This window comes from Lontra canadensis, unplaced genomic scaffold, assembly GCF_010015895.1.
Source record: "Lontra canadensis isolate GAN:19392208 unplaced genomic scaffold, GSC_riverotter_1.0 scaffold39, whole genome shotgun sequence".
In the NCBI taxonomy this organism is placed as follows: domain Eukaryota; kingdom Metazoa; phylum Chordata; class Mammalia; order Carnivora; family Mustelidae; genus Lontra; species Lontra canadensis.
Window position 1 is genome coordinate 1835121 of NW_022631033.1, and position 23149 is coordinate 1858269.

Consider the following 23149-nt stretch of genomic DNA (forward strand, 5'->3'; position numbering starts at 1 on the left):
TTCGTGACTGCTCGTAGAAGTTGCGCGCGTAGACGCACGTGCACGCGCAGCTGTAAGATGCCTGAGAGGAGGGCGTATGCACGTTCCTCTCTCCTGTCCTCCCAGTGGTTCTGTTCTTAGCATCGACAGCTGACCCCTCCCTGGGGCAGTTGTGACTCCCGTCCTCAGGTGGGTCAGACACCCGTCCTGGCTCTTTGTCCCCGCTGCCCTCCTGCAGAGGATTTGCCTGCTTGCTTGTGGGCTCTGTGGTGTGGTGTAGACGGCGGCAGCTGACCAGAAGCCCACACCTGAGTCGTGCGCACGGCTGCATCCTGTGGGCAGCCGTCCAACCCCGCGAGACCAGATCAGCTTCTGATCCACACCAAGTGAACTAATCAGCTCCCAGAGATCTGGTCCAATGAGTGACTGAGAAAATAGCTGGTGTGTATTTTACGTATCAGCAGAGATCATGGTTCACAGAAGCTACACACGTGCAAGGAGAGAATGACTTAATTTTGATGTGTCCAAACGATGGGAACTCTGGCCCGGTTACAATCACATTTAAAGTAATGCTTCTTCCCATAGCATTATGTTGACTAGGAATGCTCGGCTGCCAGCGGGATATGTGATTTTAATTCTGCTTTGAAATAGGCGAAGGAGAAAGGAAGCCTCTCTCAGCACGGAAGAGAGTCTGTTTCTTCTTGCTAAGTCGGACTGTGAATGAGTGTGAGTCTGTCTCACCTCCCGTCTGTCTCACCTTCCGCTTTTCCAGCTCACTGTGCAAAGCTCTTCCTTCTTTCAGAAAAGGGGCATGTGCATGGTAAAATGTGAAGAATGAAAAGTCCTTTTCACTTATCGATTAGCACATGACACGGTCTCTGTCTTTTTCAGGTCTGTGACCTGCACCAGGGCAAGACCTATGTCTTCAGGGTCCGGGCCGTGAACGCCAGAGGGGTGGGGAGGCCATCGGACGTGTCTGAGCCGGTGCTCCTGGAGACCCGACCAGGTGAGACGTGACCGTGTGGCTGCGGAGGACGGCGGGAGGCTGAGGGCCTCCAGGCGGGGGCGATGGGTGCGCATGTCTGTGTGCGTGATGCAGGGAGGCTGGCTCCTGCCGTCTTGTCCATGGTGTTGAGCAGCGGACAGGACAGGCTGTCCTCCGGCCCTGCATGGCCCCGGCACCCCGAGTCACACTGCGGCCCCAAAGGCCATGTGCACAGTCGGTGGGGTCCGCATTTGGAGCAGTAAGACTGCATGCGGAGATGATGATGGTCTCTCCCGTTATTGCTGAATTTTGACGGGGAGTCAGAAGAAAGCTGTTGGTCGGGAACTTGGGGGCAAGTGGCGAAGGCCCACGGAAGAGACGTCAGCAGAAAGTGCTTCCGAGGGTGACGGCAGCTCAAAGGGTACGAAGGGAAGGAGTGGTGGGTCCGCAAACCCTGAGACCGTGTTGTCTCCCTCATTGCTCCTCTCTCTGGGGACTGACCTCACATCCTCTGCCACTGGAGCTCTGTACTTCTGCCTTCACCGTAACTGATGGCGTCTGTGCCTGCCCAGGCCGATGGGTCCTCCCCAGTCTCTGCTTCCTCAGGGACAGATTCTGACGGGTCTGTGTGGGGCCGGCCTCCACCTGGTCAGAAGGGACAAGCAGGTTCCCTCCCCTCCCCCCATGGAAGGAGGGCAGAGGGACGAGGCCACATGCCGTGATATCGGGGATGCCCGGGGCCCTCCCAGTGGCCAGGGGTCAGATTTCGGGGAGAAGGAGGGTCTTTATGGCTGACATGTCCTCTACATGGGACGGGACTGGATGTGGAGATGGGAACAGATGGAGACGTGACGACTTAAAACCCTGTCCACTCCAGCCGCCACCTGCTCCGGGAGCATCTGCCCTCCCATGGGTCCCACTCAGCGCCCCAGGGGACCGTGCAGGGGAAGCCGATGACTCGGTGGGGACCAGGATGTCGTGCTTGCGACATGGCGCTCCCTGCCCTCTCCCGCAGGCACGAAGGAGATCAGTGCCGGCGTGGACGAGGAAGGCAACATCTACCTGAGCTTCGACTGCCCAGAAATGACGGACGCGTCCCAGTTCACGTGGTGCAAAGCCTATGAGGAGCTCGTGGACGACCAGAAATTCCGGGTGGAGACAGTGGGAGACCAGTAAGTCTTCTCACGGCCAGCCTGGGGGCCGCCGGGGATGCCGACAGACACGTAACGTGCCCCACGGTTCTTCCTTCTAGCTCGAAGCTGTACTTTAAAAACCCGGACAAAGGGGACCTGGGCACCTACTCGGTGTCCGTGAGTGACACGGACGGAGTGTCCTCCAGTTTCGCCCTGGATGAGGAAGGTAACGTCAGGGGTTTGGTGACGGAGCACGCCAGCTCGGGGCCCGGCAGGGGACACTGACGCTAACGTGGAGAAGACATGCTTAGGAGACGGGCGCCTGTTCGTGGGGGGCCGGGGCGCGGGGCGATCGCAGAGACGAGCGCTCCCTCACCAGTGTAATGAGTGCTCCGCCGTTCATGCCCTGTCTGCACCCAAGTCACCGGACCGGGGACCAGGGCTTCTAGAGCGCCCCCGTAGAGCCCACGGTGGGTTTCCGCTGCATTTCAGTAGCTTGGCAAGCGGAAGGGAGCGGATGGGCAAGTACGGCCACGAGATTAGCGTGAGACCACGGATGGGGGCTGCCCCTTCCCTTCTAGCATGGAAGAATCAGGATGGTAGGAGAAAAAAATATATGTTTTCTGTGCGTGAAATAAGATTCAGCCGGCAGAGTCAAAATCTCTTGCTCTCTTGCAAACAGGAGACGGCAGAAAGAAGAGCCAGGTCACAGCCGGGGGCCCAGGGACAGGCAGGTCTGTCCGGGGCGGACTCACGCACCTGCATCCCTGGCCAGTGAGCGGGGCTCACGAGGCAGACGCTGTGCTGCTGGGGATTGTAGTTTTTTGTGTCCAGTGCTTGTGATGGACCCTGCCCACAGTCAGGGTCAGCCTCACGGTGAGGCAGAGGGAGCCCCGTCGTGTGGGACAGCTCGGTCAGATGTCAAGCGTTCTCCGGGTCTCTAGAGCTGTCTAGGGGCCGAGAGTCCCCTGTTAAAATACAGGGTCTTCTGGGAAGCCTGGCGCCTGGTGGGCTGACCCCAAAGTTCCCCGCTGGTGTGTTGGGTGGGGCAGGTGAGAGTGTGATCCTGAGGATACCTGACTCGGAGGGTCACTCGGTGTGGGCAGGGACGAGAGGCGGGGACGAACGCCAGGAGGCCCCGTGCTGATGCCTCAGGCCGCTGCAGGGCAGGAGCTGACGCTGGGTAGACGGGGAAACTCATGCAGATTCAACGAGACCCCACAGGAGAGCGGCCGGGGGGTCTGTGTGGACGCTGCTGCCCAGGGTCCTCAGGATGCTCGTGTCCAGAGACAGGCGGGAGCAGGTCCAGAATCTGCTCTGAATGCCTTGTAAGCTGCCATTTCTGACCCTAACTCAGTGGTTTAACTCAAAACATCCTTAAATAATCCTGAAAAGTGTTCTGTTTCTCTGTACCAGTTTTAAGTTTGTAGGTGACATTTTTACTCTAATTTTATATAGTTGCAAAGGATGAAAACTCCCAGCATGTTTTAAAACGTATGTGAACTTTAAAAACTCTTTTAGATAAAACCTGGGAGCTGCCGATTTTGTTCATTTGACTTATGGAAATTCCCATTAGACCTAACGGGGAAGTCAAGCCAATCTACCCAGTCAGGAAAAGTCTGACCTCATTTTTGGGTCCAAGTAAGCGTGTTCACACACACCTTCGTGACTGCCGTCTCTTTTCTAAGTTCTAATTAAGAAGGAAGGAAGGAAGGAGGGAGGAAATGCCTCAAGGAGGAAGGAAGGAAGGAGGGAGGAAATGGCTCAGAACCTTCCGTGTTTCTTGGCTTGCTTGTGGGCCTCTTTCCGGAGTGATGCATTTATTTTTATCGTTTTATTTTTAACTAGTGGCAGTAACGCAGCACAGTGAAATCCTGGGTGGGCAAAGCATTTTGAGGGACATCTTGCAAAGGGAAGGAAAATCACAGACCCCCTGTACACTCTCAGCGCCTGATCGATATTAGGAAGGAGTTCATGTGGAATTTGAGGGTCTGGAAATGATAGCCTGCAAAGCCTGCCCCTGCCCCCAGCCCCACTGTCCCCAAGGCTCTGCCTCACGTGCCCACCACCCCTCCCCTTCACGCAGGGTTATTACACGGCGAGGGTCTCAGGAGAGAGCGTTCGAAGGTGGTTTAAATCCTGTTTGCCTTTTCACTCCTCCTTAGCATTTCTTACGCAATTAAATCTTGGTGGTACCAGATCTCCACTCGGGGTTAGACTTGTGATTGTTTACGAACTTCTGCATGTCTGGGTCGAAAACCAATGCACGTATCTTTCTCAATTTCAGAGCTCGAACGTTTAATCGCACTGAGCAACGAAATCAAGAACCCCAGTAAGTAAGCGTGGGACCCTGCCTGCTTGCAGGCCGACAGCGAGCCGGGAGGCCCTGTTCGTTGCGGCGCAGGGCTCACGGGGAGCGCGTAGGCGAACCGACCGTTGCCTTTCACGCGAGCAGCTTCCACGCTTGTCACCTGCTCGTTGGAAGCAAACACAAGTTGATAATGCAATTCGCAGAAATTTTATTGCATAGAGAGAGTTTTGAATTTGGGGTTTCGCGTAGCTGATCCTAATCCCAGCAAGTCGTCAGGTGGGGTCTTCGGTTATGGAGTTGCACGCAGGCGAGTGTGTGCCGCGGTCCGCGGGGAGAGCCGGGAGTGTGAGCACACGGCCCACGAGGCACGGGGCTTTACCTGCACCAGCAGGCTAACCTGAGGTGTGTTTTTGTTTTCTGGTTTTCATGATCCAATTCAACACTCTGGGGTTTCACATCCTCAAAAACCTCAGTAACCGGCTTGATGTTTTCCTCCAACATGCAGCCCTTCTCCGACAACGACTCGTGCATTATTGACTTCCGATTTCTCTTCTTCCCATAGCAATTCCTCTGAAATCAGAATTAGCTTATGAGATTTTTGATAAGGGCCAGGTTCGCTTCTGGCTGCAGGCCGAGCACTTGTCACCGGACGCCAGCTACCGGTTTATTATTAACGACCGAGAAGTCTCTGACAGTGAGGTGAGCTCACGCGCGCGTGACCCCCAGGTTCGGAGAGGCGGGGGAGGACCTTGGGAGGTCAGTGACTTCGGGTCAGGTCCTGGGTGTGTTTTCATCCCCCTTTGAGCTGCAGAAATTGGGGCATAGCTGGTTGGCGAGATGAACGTGTGATGGCTGAGTCCTGCCATGTTCAGAGACCGGTCTGGGTTAGACGAGAGATCAGAGTCCCTGAAATCTGGGCCCACCAGAACCAAACAACGGTCACTTTGTTTTAGAGACGCTGAGCCTGGTGCTATGAAAAGTTTCAGGTGACGTGGGGGCCACGGGATATCCTTAACGGACGGGCCTGCTCATTCTTGACCCTGGTTTCGAAGTTGGGCATTCTTACCCTATTGTCTGCGGGCCCTGCTCACCGAGCACGTCCCACGGAAGGCATCCACGGGGAGATCTGCTTCTATACCTTCCCTAAACTTTTAGGCTGCTCTCTTTTGTGGCCCATCTGGGCAGAGCGCGGCAGGACTGCCCACAATGTCTAGAATGCTACGATACAAACACTCTTGCCCTGGGTCTGCTTTTCGTTGTGTGCGATGAGTCCTACCATTATTGTAAATATTCCTTTTCTGGCCGTGGAATACCAAGTATGCTTCCGTGTACTTCTTGTCCACGAATTCCGGCACAGCTGCTGGCATTTGCAGCTGAGGGAAAACCTGCTCAGTGGGCCCTTCCTTTCGTGTTGACTGGAGAGTGAGGGGCCTTGACCTCCTCTGCTCGTTGCCCCCAGGATTCAGTGTATGGTGTCGTCAGCCTGCTCAGCGTCCTGCTGGCTCTGGATGCCTTGTCCATGTGCGCTGCCCACACGTCCGTGGGACACTTGACATGCAGGAATCACTCGGGCCACACAGGGGTCCACCCAGTTCGGCGACACTGGGCCCCTCATCTCTGGTCCAGGCTTTGTCCCCGCGGCTGTTTGGTGAGGTTTACCCTGGTTAGAGGAGCAGGTGTCGGGCAGAAATCCGGGATGGACAAAGATTGTGTGTGTTGTCTTACCCCTGAGGGACGGCAGCGGACATGAAAGGGGTACAGGGAGCCGTGGCCAGCGAGGACACGCAGGCGTTTCCCTCCGGCTGTGGGGAAGCCAGCGGCACGCATTCTGTCCCTGGGAGAGCGTGCCGTACGGTCGAGGACTTGGAGAAACCCTCTTTAAGCAGAGGCCGTGCTGTGAGATGGAGAAGAATTTAGCGTAATTGTGCTTATTTGTGGAAGGTCTTCTGATGGACATTTCCTCCCTGCTGCTTAGAGCTGGCTTTAAACGCTGACGTCTTTGCTGCGTGGCTGACCTTCTGGGATGGGGCTGCACTATTTCACTGGTTTAATTGGCGATCCGCAGGTGACTTTTCCGGGGTGGAGACTGATGTTATTTTGTGTGAGTCACATAAAGGCCTGTATTTATGGCGCCCGTAAAATCATTGAGCTCTATCCTGCTGCATAATGGCAATCGCAAGAAGCCTAATTAATTTCTCAAACCTGCCCAGACCCGGAAGTGCCGTAGCCGAGAAAACTGGAAGAGCTAGTGTATCTCGAAGACTGTGAGAGTCCCGTGTTCTTACTTCCAGACCCGGTGGGGGTGGCTCCCAGGGTTCTGTCCCTGCACGTGGGTCGGACAGTAAGAACGGCGCTTTGTCTCATTGATTTGACATTTGCTCTCCGTGGTCAAAAGTAAACGTTCAGAAGGACGGGGCAAGCAGCGAGCGAGCAAGCACCTGTCTGTGCAGGTGTCTCGCTTCTGTCCCCACCTGCCTGCCTGCCTCCCGCCGCCGCCAGTCTGCCCGGAGGACACACGCTGCCGTGTTCTGTGACCGGGACCGTTTCTCGGTGACCACCCGCTCCGAAAGTGAGCTGAGGCTGGTGTGTGCTCATTTGTGTCTCTCCTTCGTGTCCCACAGACCAAGCTCCTGGCTCAGTTTCCCATGCAGACACAGTCCATGACCGTATGGTGTGCGTCATGTATGTGAAATCGCAGCGGAATGTCTAACTGTGAAGGTGGTGTCTGCTGGAAGGCAAGGCCAGGGGGTGGGTCCCGTCTCTTAAAACCTCAATGTCATATTGGCTCAGGCAGGACTAGAAGTGTCACAGTTGATCATTGGGAACACAGTCATCCTCTTCCTCTCCCCTGCGTGCATTTTACAAATCATTTCTGATTGTCCCCCAGAGCCAGCCAGGAGGTAGGGACCCTCGGGGGCGTGTGGGCCTGCGTCCCGGAGCTGCAGAATGGGCACCAGGCGACTGGGCTACAGTGGCCTTCCAATAGTCCTGCAAGGCCATCCGGGCTCAGGGACAGTGCCGGGAGGGCTGAGGTGGCGAGGAGGGTTTCTGGAGTAGGGGTGCCCGAGGTGAGTCTGGAGAGGCAGACAGGAGGCCAGGCTGGCCCTGCCGTTGCCCACGCCGAGCACAGGCAGGGGAATAAACGGAGGACAGCAGTGGAAGGAGAGAGGTCTGCAGCTGGAGGAGGCGTCTGGAGCCTCCCAGGTCAGGCAGAAGAGATTAGAAACGGCGCCCGGTGCTCGGGGAGGTGAACTCACACACGAACGGGGCCACGTGGCTCTTCTGCTCATATCTGAACGCTTGTGGCAGCGGCACTTGGAAAGCTGAACTTGAACGTGGGCTCAGAGACAGAAGGTCGCCGTGGAAGTAGCACAGCGTCTGTTCCCTCCCTCTGTTGACAGGTTTTCTGTAAAATCGCCTGCAGATAGACATTCTTTCTGCGTTCTTAGGAACGGGAGCATTCTAGGCTGAGTGTGCTTCCTGAGGGCAATGGAGCTTCCCTGGGTGGCCCTGCTTTCCTCGCCACTGACCTCAGATCACTGGTGTTTGTTCTGCTCATCCCGGTCCCCGGGCCTCCCCCTGCAGGGCTGAGACCAGGGTTCGGGTCGGGAAGACCCTGCCGGACCCCCTGCAGGGCTTACAGGGAGACGGAGAGTCTGCAGGGAGCGTCCCTGTTCCAGGGAGGGTTCCCGGGGACATCGCAAGCCACCACCAGAGAGAAGAACCCTGAGCCCCAGGGCCACAGCCTGCACACTCCCTGCCTTTGAGATGACTCAGTCTTTGGATGTGGTTCTTCTGCCCCCGCGATCCTGGCTCCGTTTCAGATACCGTCTGGTCCAAGGCTGGAAGAAGACATTGTCCATTCGCCACCAGGAAACAATTTGGTGTCTGTGAGCCCGTCACGACCAAGAGAGCGGAGTGTGAGAGAAAGCTGAGCTTTGGATGGGCTCGATGGTGTGGGGACGTGTCCCCAACCAGATGCTGTTGGTAGGGAATTAATTACAGTGTGGTTGTCGGAACCACAGGCAGTGGGGTGCCCCGGATGGTGAGATGAACTCGTCAGTGAGAATCCCACACACATCTCTGTGGTCCTCACTGCGTTCCGGGCACACAGGCGCTGGGTGGGAAGGGTGAGGACAGTCCGGGTTCTGGAGGCTCGCTGTCCGGCAGGATGTGTGGCAGGCAGTGGGTGGACACTTGGACAGGGCGGCGGTCTGCCCTGGAAGGGGACGCGTGAGCAGCCAGGATGCTAAGGGAAGGGCACCCTGCCGACTCCTGGGGCAGTTCCCAGTGGGTCCTCCCTGCTCCAGTCTGGAGGGAACAGAGCAGAGGAGGTAAAGACGTTGCATCAAGTTGGGCCTCAGGAGTAAGGGGAGCGTGAGGCACCAGACTTGCCTGGACACGCATGCTCTTCCAGAAAGTCTCTGTGCACCTGACACCTGGCTTCTGTGGCCCTGGTCCACACGGTGGCCTTGAAGCCATGGTTCTGAGACCTCAGAGCACAGACAGCATGGTGCTTGACGGTGGGGTGCTGCCGGCCAGCTCTGTCTCATGGTCCGTGAGGGGTGCCCTTATGGGCACACCGCCTTTTCATCATGTCCTGAGTTGCCTTGGGCCGGTTGCCGGTCTCGGGTGTGTGCCGTCCCTGCTGGAGCCTTCCCGGAGGAGGCAACTCCCGCACAGCCCTCGGGCTGCCTCACCAGGTGGGCACATGTGTCCCTTGGTTCATGCACGGGTCACCGAGAGTTTCCACGGGTACAATCTCATTTTGCGTTTTTGTGTGTGTCACAGTCCCTTGGGGCGTAGTGGTAGATGCGACGGTCAAAGTCAGAGACAAAACCGGGGGAAGGAGTCTCGCTGGGCATTAATTCCCTGCCTCCACCATTGCTTCCAGAAACACAGAATTAAGTGCGACAAAGCTACTGGCATTATCGAGATGGTCATGGACCGATTTACGACTGAGAACGAAGGCACCTACACTGTGCAGATACATGACGGAAAAGCCAAGAATCAGTCTTCTCTGGTTCTCATCGGAGATGGTACGCCCTCCCGCGTGCGTCTGTGCACCTGTGAGAGGAAGGCCGCGAGTCCCCGAGCTGCTCAGACCACACAGACTCAAACATTTCTCATTTCTTTTCCTTTCCATATTGACCTCAGCGTTCAAGGCTCTCCTAGACGAGGCTGAATTTCAAAGGAAGGAATTCCTCAGGAGGCAAGGTAGGTCTGGGCTCGCCCCCAGGCGCTGAGCACACGGAGTGCTCCCAACAGATTCAGCTCGATGCCAAGCGGCTGTAAACGCTGTTACAAATGATCACAAAGTCAGGCGTTTCCCATCCGTGGAAACTTGGGTATTTTTCCGTTCTTTGCACTTTACATTTATTTTCATCTGAGTTTTTGTCTTGCTTCTACCTTGAAAAGCCCCAGAACCTACAGGTTACTGTTTGTATTTCCTGTTCCTGAGTCAAGGACGTGGTCAGGGTGGCTGAGGGGCCGGCCGGCGAACCGAGTCGTCTCTCTGTTTGCGCTGAGGCGGAGGTGACCCCAGACCCTCATTTCTTCCTGGTGTAAGGGACTTGGACGGGCAGCCATGTGACAGACGGCCATGACTGCGGGCTCGCTGCGTCCGCCCTTCCCAGGGACGTGCATTTCGCTCCCGCCGCGCCCCATGCAACCCTCCGGGTCGGTCGGCTACTCTCCTCGCCTTCGCCCTTGTCCACACACACATTTCCATCTCCTGGGGTCTGGCCATCCCACAGTGACATGGCTTTCCAGGGTCACCTCTGCAATTGGGGCACCGTCTGAAGTCCGAGCTGGGGTTCAGGCTTCCCAGGAGCTGTCATGAGCGCGTGGACTCCGCGACGCCGCCTCCTGAGCTCCTCCTGAGCCGGTGTCAGGGGGCTGGGACCTGGGGCGTCTGGGGACGGCCGCTGTCTGCTCTGTAGCTTCCTGCGGGGCAGAGCTCGGTACTTACCGCGTGAATGACATGCGAGTGCAGACGCGGCCCCGGCCCGTCCCGTCGCATAGCACAGCTGTTCTGCCGAAAGCGCTTTCAGAGATGCAAGTAAGCACACGCCCAGACGCGTGTGTGCGCTTTCCTTTTCTTTCCCTTAAAAAAACCATCTCTCCCTGTTTTCCCTCAGGCCCTCACTTTGCGGAGTACCTGCACTGGGATGTTACAGACGAGTGTGAAGTTCGGCTTGTTTGTAAGGTGAGGCCTGGGCTCCAGCGAGGGGACGGTCAGCTCTCCCCGCGGGGCTGTGGCGGGCCTCGCGGGAAGCGTCCGCCGGTCACGGGATGCGAACCCGCGCAGTGTGCTGGGTGCCGCGTGACTTCGAGTCTCGCCGTGTTCTCCATGTAGACTGCAGTGTCCGCGCCTCCCGGAGGGACTGCGGCACGGCGACGTGCAGGGGACAGTCAGAGGCGATTTAAATGTTTAAGAGTTTTAGCGAGGGGCCGTTTGGGAAGCTCGCTACTGTGAAAGACATCTGGTAATTTCCACGCTGCTCACATGGTTTCTTTAAAGAAAGAAGGAATGTTCTGGAAATAAGAAGCTTAGATTTTGTCCTAAGAATCGAGCACTGAAGTAAGCCTTTGTTCCTGCGGCGGCTACAAACCTGCGTGTGCAGGAACAGAACTCCAGGAGCACGAGCTGCGGGAACAGCACTACAGCAGGGACCGGGGACCAGTAATGCCTGGTTTTGTCCCAGAAAAAGAGTGATTGCACGAGGGGACGGATGTGTTAACTAACCGTGCTATGCTGGCCATTTCCCAGGACTGGGATGTATCCCTTACACTTGAGCAATGTTAAATGTCAGTTATATCCCAGTAAAGCTCGGGACAAAAGTAAGGTGAAGGCCAAGGAGAGTGAGATAAGGGATGGGGCAGCATTCGCCTGAGGAGAGGAGAGCGGTCGGTCGGGACCAGAGTGTGGCGGCTGGTGTGCTGGGGCTGGAAGGAGGGCATCAAGCGTGTCCTTACACGGCTATGGGGCTCGTGGGACTTCTCCCTCCTGGTGCGCTCGGAGATCATTCTAGTGCCCTCCCACTCTGTAGACACGCGATGGTATTTCAGGTTCCCTGACCACAGCGAGTCAGAAGTTTTTAAACGCGGATACTGGAGGGACCGAACACAGAAACTGACACTGGAGCGTTTTGCAGTTTGACACACTTAACTGGTGCAGTCGTGTCCCAGCTCCTGTGACGCTGCAAATCTTCCTACGTGGTCTTCCCCTTAGTAATACGTTAGATGATTTTTTGAATGTACTTGCATAACGAAACACGGGGAGAAAATTTAGGCAATGTACATTCATAATATAACTTCACAGAAAACTATCTTTTATATTTGCTTATTTATTTATAAAACTATCTTTTAAAAGAAGGGTTTACCATAAAATAAATTTCAGTCAGACACAAGAAAATCCCCTAGAAAGTTCTTGTGTGGCAGACGTGGGGACTGGGGTGCTCCCTCTCGGAGACTGAGTCAGGCATGTGCCACATGATATCTCGGGGGTCTTGTCACTCTCTTTTCTAGGTATTATGGACATTTTCGGTGCCCGTGTTTAAGGAGCAGGAGGGAGAAATCACAGAGAGTACAGAGGGAAGACAGTGGGTCCTTCCGGGGCGTGAGAACCCCCAGCTCTAGGACCAGGCGGCCGGCGGGGTCTGTTTCAGAGAACAGACGTTGGAGCTCGCTAGACAGGCTCGTATTTAGCACACAGGAGCCAACAGTTGAAAATATCTGGGAAAACTAGAGTGAGGGGGAGCAGCACAGAATTGAGGTAAAGGGCGTAAGGGTTGGGGTGGCCCTGGAGTATGGGCACCAAGATCTTGAAGTGTCAGGAAGGAGGTCGTCTGCTGGACCGTGTGCTGCCGTCCTTCCGCCGTCGAGTGTCCGCTCGTGGTCCGGACTTGAGAACGGGGCTCCTGCCTCTGGTGCACGGACTCAGCAAACATCTGTAGACCCACAGGGCGTGCTGCCGGGTCCGGGGGTGCGAGTGGGAGCGGTAGCACATCCCGGATCCCTGCTGTCCTGGGGATTGTGCCCTGGAGTTGTCCCGGGTGACACGGCTCGTGGCCGACGGGCGCTCTGAGCGGTGCGGACTACGGCAGATCAGAACCCGTCGCGCTGTCTGAATGCTCGTAGTTCGTTTGTTTGTGTCCCTGACATCACTTTCGCTGAGTCCGCGTGGGGTGTAGACGCAGAGTCACTGGTCTCAATAGTCCGCCGTGGCCAGTTCAGTCCGTTTGTGGAACCAGGCTTGCTTCTCATCCGTGGGCGAACACAACAGAGTGTGTGAACCAAAATGCTTCCTCATCTTTGGAATTCTGCAAAGCTTCGTGTCAAACGTAAGCTCGCGTCACAGACTGAATCGTGAGGAGTTTTAGTAGAAGGAAAGTTTCCGTTCTCATCGGGCGTATTTGCTGTGATGGTTACATCCCTTCTCTGCAGACACACCTGAAATGTCACGCGGCCAAAAAGCCACTGAACGGTTTGATGGCCCTCTAAGGATACTTCCCACTGTTTATAAATTTAAAACACACGGCTTACAACTCGTTTTTATTACTGACATCTCATATAAATCAAGAGATCCTCACGCTGCGTAATTTCACGGGCTAGGACGATGTGTCCTGTACGCAATGGTGGGGGCGTAATGATTTCAGAAGCTGGAATTTAGAAATGTATTTGCCATTATTAGGACTGACAGCTCTTCCGCGAGCCTCTGGCTGAGGCTATAATGAAAACTGATGGTATTTTTTTAAAACTCTGTGATTTAAAATCCAGAGACTTTGTTTCTTAAGCTTTTATTTATGTGTATTTATGTAATTTTAATTATGCTGTGTGTTAATTTGGGGCTGGGTGGGGTGGGGAGGAAGAAACAGGTTTCCAGCTGAGCAGAGAGCCAGATGCACGACTTGATCCCAGGACCCTGAGATCACGACCTGAGCCTTAGGCAGAGGCTTTACTCACTGAGCCACCCAGGTGCCCCCCAGAGAGTTTTTTCTTAAAAGCCAGAGTAATTCACATCCTAACCGTAAGATTTCTGCCTCGTAGGTTGCAAACACCAAGAAAGAGACAGTTTTCAAGTGGCTGAAGGATGATGCTCTGTATGAAACAGAAGCGTTGCCGGATCTGGAGAAGGGGGTCTGCCAGCTCCTCATACCCAAGGTACCTGCTGTTCCCGGAGCAGGAGGGAGGCCAAACAGAGGCGGGGCTTTCGGACAACTTGGAAATCCTACATTAGCTCCCCCTTTTAATCCTGAATTTTCTGTGGTTTGCAAGGGGAGTAACTACCCATCACTGATGACGCTTTCTGTCCTGGCATTGATCTTACGTGCGTCCGGGGTGTGTTTGTTTGCAGCTGTCAAAGAAGGACCTCGGTGAATATAAGGCGACCCTGAAAGACGAGAGAGGTCAAGATGTCTCTGTCCTTGAGATAGCTGGCAAAGGTAGAATAAAGCCTTCTTCATCCTCCCCCAGAGAAATCTGTCCTGCCGACCGGACGCGGCACGCTCGGAAGGCGCCTCCATGTGTTTCCGGACGCTGTGCTGCAGAAGCCCCATCTCTCCCGGCATTCACACCCGCTTCAGCCTTTTGGAAAAATATGTGCTGCTACTTTGCGTTTGTGGGAAATGTCATTTTAGTCCATCATCATAAGCCAAGTTTTCTCCCATTAGTAATGGAGTTAGAATGATCAAAATGGGAGAGGGGAGTGAGTCACTTCAATGTATAGTTGGATTTATGTGGAGTCAGGTTTTCTCATTCCTCACGTAAAAAGGGAACAGGCTAGAGGGATTTATGACCACCAGGAGCCTTTTATGGATAAATGTTGCCATTTTAATGTTTCATTTTTCAAATGAACATCCCGACTCCCTGTATCAATTTAATTAAACATGAAACTGCTGCCTTGTGATGAAATTATACTTTGTAACGGGACATTTCCCTTCTTCTTTTCAGTGTATGAGGACATGGTGTTGGCAATGAGCAGAGTGTGTGGTAAGTAAGGATTTCCAGGGTCTGTGTGGGGCCCAAGTCCCCGTTTCCTGGGGCGGGCACAGAGCCCTGCCAAGGGGCACCCGGGGCAGCCCTTCCGCTGCTCCCTTTCGCCATCTGAAGGGGTTTGAAGCATTATATTTAGGATCCGTGTTTTATTTAAAAAAACAAACAAACAACAACGCAGTTTGGGTCTCCTGATTAGCAATTAGATGATTGCCTTGTCGTAACTGCTCTCAGCCTCTGTATTACCGGTGTTGAACAGCTATAGTGAATTTGAAGCGTCTGGCTTCGCGTCATGTCTACGAAAGCCTTTCTTCAGCTTTGCGAATGAATCCTTCCTCCCCACTTCCCCTTCCACGGAAACTGTGAGAACGAGGGGATGGGTTAGGAATTCTGTAACAACAGCTCCTACGTGGGTCGGGCTTTATGCTAAGAAGGACGACATGTTATTATGTGGCTTTTTAGAGATGCCGTAACTTAGATCCTCAGAGCCAGTGACGGGGGCAGGAAAGGGGCCCAGTGGCGGGTCCTCTGCCCCCAGAGTCCGGGCTCTAACCAGCCGTGACCCACGTCCCTTGCCAAGCTTACCTGTGGCTCACACGGGCTCTCCGACGTTCTGGAAACCTTCTTGTGTTTATTTGTCATCGCTCCCTCAGAGTAGCCCTGCAAGGTAGATTGTCCTCAGTTCTACTTTGGCTCGGTCAGATAAACATGACTGTGTTTTAAACGTGTTTTGCCTTGACGCTGATTAAGGGACCGGGCTGTCCCCGGGGCTGCCGAGCCCCCAGCTGCAGGCCTGTGACGCCGTCTGGAGGGCTGGCGTCCCGTGCTCCGTGGAGCTGTTACCGTATCGTGTAGCATGCACCCTGGCGGGGCTGACGGCCGTCCTGGAGGAGTGAGCGTGTCTGTGCAAAGCGGAGGTCCTCCTGCTCTCCCCTGCTCCGGCGCAGGGAGGACCATGTGCCGAGAACAGACGCAGGGTCGCCCACCTCACACACGAAGCCTCGGTCCTCCAGAGAGGCCAGGCCCCCGCCATGACAGTCCCCACATGCAAGGGGCAGCAGTGAGCGCCGTCTGACGCTGATGCGTGTGTGTTGGCAGCACGCCAGGCTTCCCGCAGCCCCTGCCCCTGCTCCAGAGTCCACAGGTCCTGCCCTCCCCAGCCCAGCTCCTGCCCCGCCATCCTCGCAGCAACCCCCCAGCATGGGGCATTTCTGGGCCGCCCCATGGTGTCTGGGCCATCCTGGGTGCTGGTCTTGCTTTCGTCTTGGAGTGACAGACATGGTTCCCGCCACGCCTGTGCCCTCGTCCCAGACTGCCATCCCGTATGCGGCCCCGGTGCTCTTTCAGGAAGTGCTAGCCTTTGTTCTTGGGCCTGGGGAGGCACCTGCTTCCCTCATCCTCGGGGCAATGGTGCCCCTGCCTCCTCCAGCTGCTTCTGAGAGTGTCCGTTGTGCTGTGTGCACACTCGTTTACATGCATGCAGACTCACACTCACATGCACAGACTCACCCACATGCCTGCAGACGCACACTCACGTGCACACAGACACACACTCACATGCACACAGACTCACACTCACATGCAGACTCCAAAAGTCAAACTCCTCAGCTGGGTTTCAGGGACCTCCATTAACTGTGCCACAGAATGCCCCGAGGGTGCCTGCTGAGTCCTGCGGGATCCCAGAAGTGCCCGGGGTTTGCAGGTGAGAGCTGCAGCTCCCTGAGGAGCTGTGGTTTGTTCTAGGTGGTTCCGTTCATGACGACTGGGCTGTGCGCGAGAAGCAAACCCGCCAGGGTTCCTAGACCTGGAGTCCCGCGTCTGCTGACTTCTTCCCTAGGGGACATGCGTCTCTAAGGCATCGCCCACACGTCTGTGACAATCATGGGGCAATCATGCCATTCTGCAAAAATATCTCGCGTGTGTTGTTATCTAAAGGGAGCCGAAGGATATACCCTGGTTTTCGAGATTGATGGGACTCCTGAATGTCTAATCAGAGAACACCTATTGGTGTGATGGAAATCTCAGCGGCAGACTTCACTTTCGGTGTGGCCTCTCTCATAAACTAAATACCCTGCTGGCTCAGTGTTGTGTCGCAGAGTAAGAAAGCTCCTTACGCCTTTGGAATCAAGGCTTCACAATGATGCATCCGGCAAAACAGGAGCTAGAGCGTCGTAGTTACACTTAGCCCCCGTCGGTATCATTCTTGGGGACGAGGCTCTCGTAATCCAGTTCTGGGAACGGTGTCCAGGTCCTTTCTCGCTGCGGGCGGCAGGGGCAGCTCCCCGCCGGGCCGGCTAGCTGGAATCAAGCCCGTCTGGATCTGCAGAGTGTCTCCCAGCCGTTCCCAGGGCTCGATTATCAGTCCTCGGGGAGTCTTCCCGCTGACGTCCGTGCTTCGAGTTGAGGAATTTTCTAGCGTGGCTCTTCCTCTGTCAGTTTGTGTTTCACGGGTGGCACCTTTGTTTCCTCTCCGCTTGACCAGAAAACCTTCTGGGTGTCTGATCATTTCCTGATTCTGATTCTAATAGTCTGGAACGTCACCCTGAACTTCAGGCGACTTGGCCTTTCCTAAGACTATGCCATTTCTGCTGTTCTGTGTTCAAGGATGTGTAGTTGGCTGTCTCAGAGACAGGGCCTGAGCAGGAGGGAAGCTGAGGGGTCAGCCCGCCCCCTCCCCTCCCGTCTTCAATGCAGGAGAAGCCCAGGGGAGGACACGTCGCTCCCGTCCTTTCTCCGCGGCCTCACTTATGTTCCCAGCTTCCAGCAAGTCCAGAGCATGCCAGGCACCTTGTGTCTCCAGCTTGCATTTTCCTCTTCTCACCTGTTGCTTTCCATCACTGTCCTCCTCTCTGTCCAGGAGGAGCAAGAAACAAGAAACGGAAGGACGGGGAAGGAGAGGGCTTGGGTGCGGCTGCTCACTGCAGAAGTTCCCTTACTGGGCTGTGGCCAGGGACACAGGAGTGCCTGCCCCCTCCCCCTCTCTCAGCCCTTCCTCCTTCCTCCTTCTGTCTTTCCACCCGGCTTCTGCCCCCCGTACCCCTCCTCCATGCACCCCTGTGACCCTTGGCCCTTCCAGGAGAATTGTCTTTCCTTGAGCTGAAGGCTGTCCTTCCTGAGGCCCCGGAGCTCTGACATGTCCAGGACATGAGGCTGTGGGGTTGGGGGAGGCCCCGGGGGGAAGCTCCTGCTCCTAGCACGGCCCCCATGCCGCGTGCGCTCGCGAGGGTGTGTGCCTCGGTGAGAACGTGGTGGCTTTGTTATAGCCTTGAATTGACGTGAGGGCCTTAAGCACGACATGAGTTAAAGAAGATGTTCTGAGAGCATACGGTGGGATATTATCAGCCCCGGGAGAAAGGAATCCGTCATTTGGACACTGGCGGTGAACCTGGAGGCTGTGCTGTGAGGACGCCTGACACAGAAAGGCAGGAGCTGCCTGACTCCCTGGCTTGTGGCTGGGGACCAGCCGGGCTCACTGGAGCAGGCGGACGGGTGGGAGTTGGGCTGGGAGGGGGGCGGGGAGGTGTCGGAGGGCACACGGTCTCTGGCTCGGAGCTCGGTGGTGCCGCATGGTGCCCACGGTCACGAGCGCCCTGCTGTACGCTGAAGGGGTCGTGTGGGAGGTGAGCGGAGCAGGCGTCCCGCGGCGGGCAGGCGGCAGACACGCGCCCGCCCAGCTGCACCGGCTCCCCCAGTGGAGCTCCTGCCTCCCCGCCTCACCGAGCTGCTGTAGCTCAGGCTCTCGGAAGGTACAGGGATCAGGGGCGCACCGATGCGGGGGAAGCGGAGGCCGGGGTGTCTCTGTGCCCTGCGTGGGTGTCCAGTGACCTCCCTGTTGGTCACCCCCAACCCTCCATTCCCCCGGGCTCCAAGTCAGGGCCTCATGCTGCACTCGGTCATCAGTTCAGCCCCTCTGCTCACACAGCCCCCTACCCCTCACCCCTGCCCCCTGCCTTCGAGAGGTCTGTCACGGCTCTCCTCTTTGCATTGGGGTTTGCGCGTGCGTCACGTCTCTGGGGAGTGGTGAGTTTCAGCAGGAGCCGAGGTCATAGAGGCGGCCCGGGGGCACTGCCTTGGGGAATTCTTCCAGTCACTCCGTCGGGAAAGCGGTTCCCCCCGAGTGTCTGTTGGCTGATCTTCCCTTATGGGGGCTCATGTGACAGTAAGTGGAAATCAGGGACCACCACCGTCATGGCCGTTTTTATTTATTTATTTTTTTATTTTGGTTTCTATTTCTTTACACAAAGTCATAAATACAATTTGTTTCTTGCTTTTTTTCTTTTTTTTTTTTTTTTGCCATAGTTTATGATAATTATCCACGTTTTATGTCGATAATTGCCCATAGTCACTGTGGCCATACTGCTGTTTCACGGAGCGGCTGCTCTGTGGTCCAAAGTCCTCCTTACAGGGACAGCGACCGCTGCTCACCGTTACGAGTTGCCGTACGGTGCTCATCCGTGGACAGAGAGGCTGTTTTCAGTATTCGGGATTTTTCCTTCGGGAGAGCTCCCAGGAGTATGAGGGTCGTGTGGAGTATGTGGGTGTCTGGAGGGCTCGTAGCAGAAGTCCCCGGTGGCTTATAGCCTTAGCACGTGGTGCGTTTCGAAAGTCTCTTCTCCATCACACCCTTGTCGGTTGTTTTAACTGTATCATTTTCTTTTATTTTGCTGATTCCGTAAATAGTATCTTCTGGGTGCCTGAGTGCCATGGGTCTGTGTAGATTCTCTGAGGTTACGTGTCTGGTACAATCTCTGCTCCCAGCTCCCCACCCCTGCCTGCCCCAGCGCAGCCGGCTAAGTTCCCACTCCAGAGACACGAACGACGCCTTCACTCATTTCCTAGGCTTTCCTCACCGCCCGTGGCTTCTCCTGCCTTCTTCCCTCTTACCCGGTCTTTGCTCATCTCAGAGGACGGACCGTAGCCTTTCGACTCCTTGACACCTTCCTGGGTCATTTCTGCGGAGTCATCTCTCAGAACACTTAAGTTCCAGATCAGTTAATACAGAATTCACCGCGTTACTGAGCTGTTTACCAGAAATTTCCGTCCTCTTCTGAAGCTCAGCGGCCAAGGGACAGATGTTGAGCCTTTCTCTAACGTTCCGCGTCCTTTACGGTATTCAGCAACGAGGATTTCAGACACATCTGGCCTTGGCAGGCGCGCGGGGAGTGAACGGATACGGTGTGGGGAGGGTGAGAGGAACGTGTGGCCGGAACATACAGACTAGAGGCTGCGTTTACACGGGACAGAGCAGCGTCCCCTGCCGTTGCACCTTTGGTTCTGACGGCTGCCGTGCCGCTTCTCATGGTCTGAGTCTGTCTGTTTTCTGCAGGGGCATCTGCTTCTCCCCTGAAAGTGCTCTGCACCGAAGAAGGAATAAGACTTCAGTGTTTCATGAAATACTTTACCGAAGAAATGAAAGTGAACTGGTATCACAAGTAAGTATGAGTGTGATTGATGGCGGCCACAGGTGGAGCAGTGCCCAACGCATACAGCTGGGCACTGCGCTCCTGGCCGTCTGTCACGGCACGCCCCTCCTCTGGACAACCCTGGCCCGGGGCAGGGGACATCATGGCCATAGAGGGGACCTCTAGGAGGGGAAAGACAGAAAAATCCCTGAAGGTACTAGAGACACATTTCTGCACCGTCTGGGTTTTACCAAATGGGGTGGCACACGTGTTATCTGCAGTCGAGCGGGCAGCTAACGGAAAGATAGTGCATGGAGACCACACTCCCCGTGTCCAGTCTGTCAGCTCCTCCCTAGCTTGATTAAGAAGGGAAGGGCCAAAGTAAGTCCAGAGTTAAAGGAAGAAAGGAAACGACGAGGTCCCGTCTGAATGGCAGGTTTTCCGTGTTTCTCGTTGTGGCCTGTGGCTTCTCCAGGTGCGTAGGGTTTGCCCCCATAGCCCGAGACTTTTGTTGTGGTCGCAACACGGACGAGCCCTGGTGCCCAGCCCTGGGGTCTGGGTCTTTCAAACCTACACCCCAAGGGTGTCCTTAGAGCTGCTGCTCGGAACTGCAGGCCACCGAGCCGGCCAGACCGAGGTCGACGTTCCCCTGGAGCTGAAGAAGAAGGGGGGCAGGGCGAGGCTTCTGCTCCGTCTCTGCTCCGACCTGAGGACACAGGCAGCGTCCCTAGCCCGTGTTCTCAGTGAAGTCAGGGTACCACGCTCCTGGCCCCTCGGTGAGCTGAGCCCCCGTGTTTTACGCGTTCATTGTATCTACTGTTTTCATCAGGTTGAAACTGTTTTATTGGATCTCACATTTACAATCATTGCAATCTCAGTGATACGCCTTCATTTATGAAACCCATCCTAATGGACCACACTTTTCTTCCTTTTTTCCTTTTTTCTGATGTTCCGTCAGCCGAAGCACATCCTACCTCTAGATATGCTCCTTCTCGCACACTTCTGAGGTGGAGGCTGTGCTCGCGGCCATCTCCCTTTTGAAAGCGTCGTGTGTCCAGGTGCCTCTGCTTTCGAGTCCAGTGTGAAGGGCGTAAGGAGTGGATATTCTTGGTTTTCTCTCCCGTTTGACCCCCGGTGGGCTGTGTTTCTGCCCGCGTGGCGTCCGGTGGAGGTGGGGTCATCGTGGATCCGGGGGGAGGGTCTGTGCCTCCGAGGCAGGGTCCTGTGGCAAAGGCCCCGCTAACGGGAGCCTTGGCGTAGTTTTGTGCTGTAACTTTCCCTGTTTTCTTGGACGAGTGGGTCCATCTGTCTCCACTGAGCCCAGCGCTCCCCGGACAGGTGCATTCCTGACGTCCTTCCTGTGCTGCTTCGTCCCGGACGGCGTGTGCTGTCCTGCAGCAGGTCCTCCGTGCTTGGGACGTGTGTCCTGTGTTCCCTCCTGACCCTGGGCTGTCCCCGGACGGGCTGCTCCGTCCTCCATGCTTTCCCAGAGCGGCACACGCTGCAGCAGGCACTGGGGTGCACAGACTGGATGGGCCTGCACACCTGCATGGACACACAATGCTCACGCCTGTGTGAGCACACTCACATGCACACGAAAGCACACCCCATGTAGATGCACACACATGTGAGCACACTCGCACCCACACAAATGCATATCCCATGTGGGCACACATGCGTGCGTGAGCACACGCTCACCCACGTGAACGCACACACCCATGAGAAGGTGCATTGACATCTGCGTGAACACAAGTCACACACCTGCATGAGCACACACTGCTCACACCCGTGTGAGCACACTCACATTCACACTCACATTCATATGAACGCTCGCCCCGGCGTGGACACACACACACACACACACACATGCGGGTCGGTAGACGTGTCGACACTGGCACTGGCAGGACGTCTGTGTCACCGTCACAACCACTGTGCATTAAGCACTTCACACACATGGTGTCACACAGTCCCGGGTTGGGTGCGACTCCCCACTGTCATCGATGTGGAAACTGAGGTTTCGGAGGAGGAATGTGATGGGTTTGCTCCAAGCCCCACAGCCAGTGGAAGAACGGGGACCTAGGTAGTAGCCGGTCTGACTCTCACCAGCTCCCTGCGCGGGGTTGTCAGGCTTGTGGGGGCTCAAACAGACGGGCAGACGGACGGACAGACGGAGAAGTCAGGGCTCGGGTCAGATGTGTGACTCCTGGATGAGGAGGCGTCAGGGGAAAGGTCGAGAGAGCCCGCAGAGAAGGGGGCGACGTCGGAGATCTCCGTGGACCCCAGGGGCCTCGTCTGTGTGTTTTCTCCCCTCCAAACAGAGTCTGCTCCACAGCCCCCCGAGTCTTCCTTGAGCACCTCGAGGGCTAAGATAAACCTTGGCCTCGATCCTCCTCGACTGTTAAGCGATAGTGAACCGGGTGCTGCAGGTCTGTGGCGCCGAGACACCACGCTGGGTCGTATTTCACTGTTCGACTATTAAGTGATTAGGAAACAGGAAAATGGAGGAGACTAGGAACGCCCAGCCCACTCCGTCCGAGACTCACTGCCGCTGGACAGCCGCAGGGCGGCCCGGGGCCGTCACGGGTGCAGGCTCGACTGGGGACGCCGACTTCTTCGTGTCAGGAGTGGCCCGGGACCGACCGAGGCCGCTGAGGACCTGGAGAAGCGCGGGCGGGAGCGAGACGGCCGTTCCTCAGTAAGAACACGGAGGAAGGCGTCTGGGGGTGAAGGTGGCCTCCCAGGAGAGGCCTGCAGATCTCTCCAGGCCGACATGACGCTGAGCCGCGCCGCGCTTCCGAGACAGGACTGCGCCCTCCTGCTCAGAGGAGAAATTCACGCGCCCTCTGTAGTGCGGGTCTCCGGGCTGCTGACCCCTGGAGGCCTAGCGGCGTCCCCCCACCCAGGAAACCTCAACCCCGGACCCCAGCTGCCGCGAGTCTCACAACGTCTTACAACAACGTGGATTCTAATTCCGCTGGGGAAATTCCGCGCACGGAGGAGCCCTTGAGATCTAGTGAAGCAGTGAGGGGAAGGGGCACCCAGCTGTGCGTCAGGCTCCAGACAGGCTCCCGTGCACCCCCGGACGTGTGTGGTCCCTCGGCCTGTCCCGAGGTGTGCAGGACGGGCTCCGGCGCGAAGACCGTAGGGGCGTCTCTGGGGAAGACACCTTGGTCCCCGGGGAGCAACTCTCCATCTATAGTGTCGTGTCCTCCTCGGCGGGACTCCCTGCCTGAGACAGATGCTTCCCAGCCCGTCCGCTCGTGCACCTGCCTGGAAGCCCGGGGCGGCCTGTGTTCATGCCTGTGGCACTCATGGGGGTGGGAGTAAAACTTGCTGGATGGTT

The 23149-nt window shown here is 56.1% G+C and overlaps 1 protein-coding gene across 1 annotated transcript in view; it reads left to right on the top strand.

The window, feature by feature from the left end:
- The window catches only part of MYOM2 (myomesin 2), a 73316-nt gene that overhangs the window by 41298 nt on the left and 8869 nt on the right, over positions 1-23149 (top strand). The window contains exons 21-32 of the mRNA XM_032869814.1: positions 871-985; positions 1980-2136; positions 2217-2323; positions 4385-4429; positions 4971-5107; positions 9303-9447; positions 9566-9625; positions 10549-10616; positions 13460-13573; positions 13767-13854; positions 14363-14401; positions 19731-19836. Of these exons, the coding sequence (XP_032725705.1) occupies positions 871-985; positions 1980-2136; positions 2217-2323; positions 4385-4429; positions 4971-5107; positions 9303-9447; positions 9566-9625; positions 10549-10616; positions 13460-13573; positions 13767-13854; positions 14363-14401; positions 19731-19836 (1181 nt within the window). The remainder of the gene's footprint in view (positions 1-870; positions 986-1979; positions 2137-2216; positions 2324-4384; positions 4430-4970; positions 5108-9302; positions 9448-9565; positions 9626-10548; positions 10617-13459; positions 13574-13766; positions 13855-14362; positions 14402-19730; positions 19837-23149) is intronic.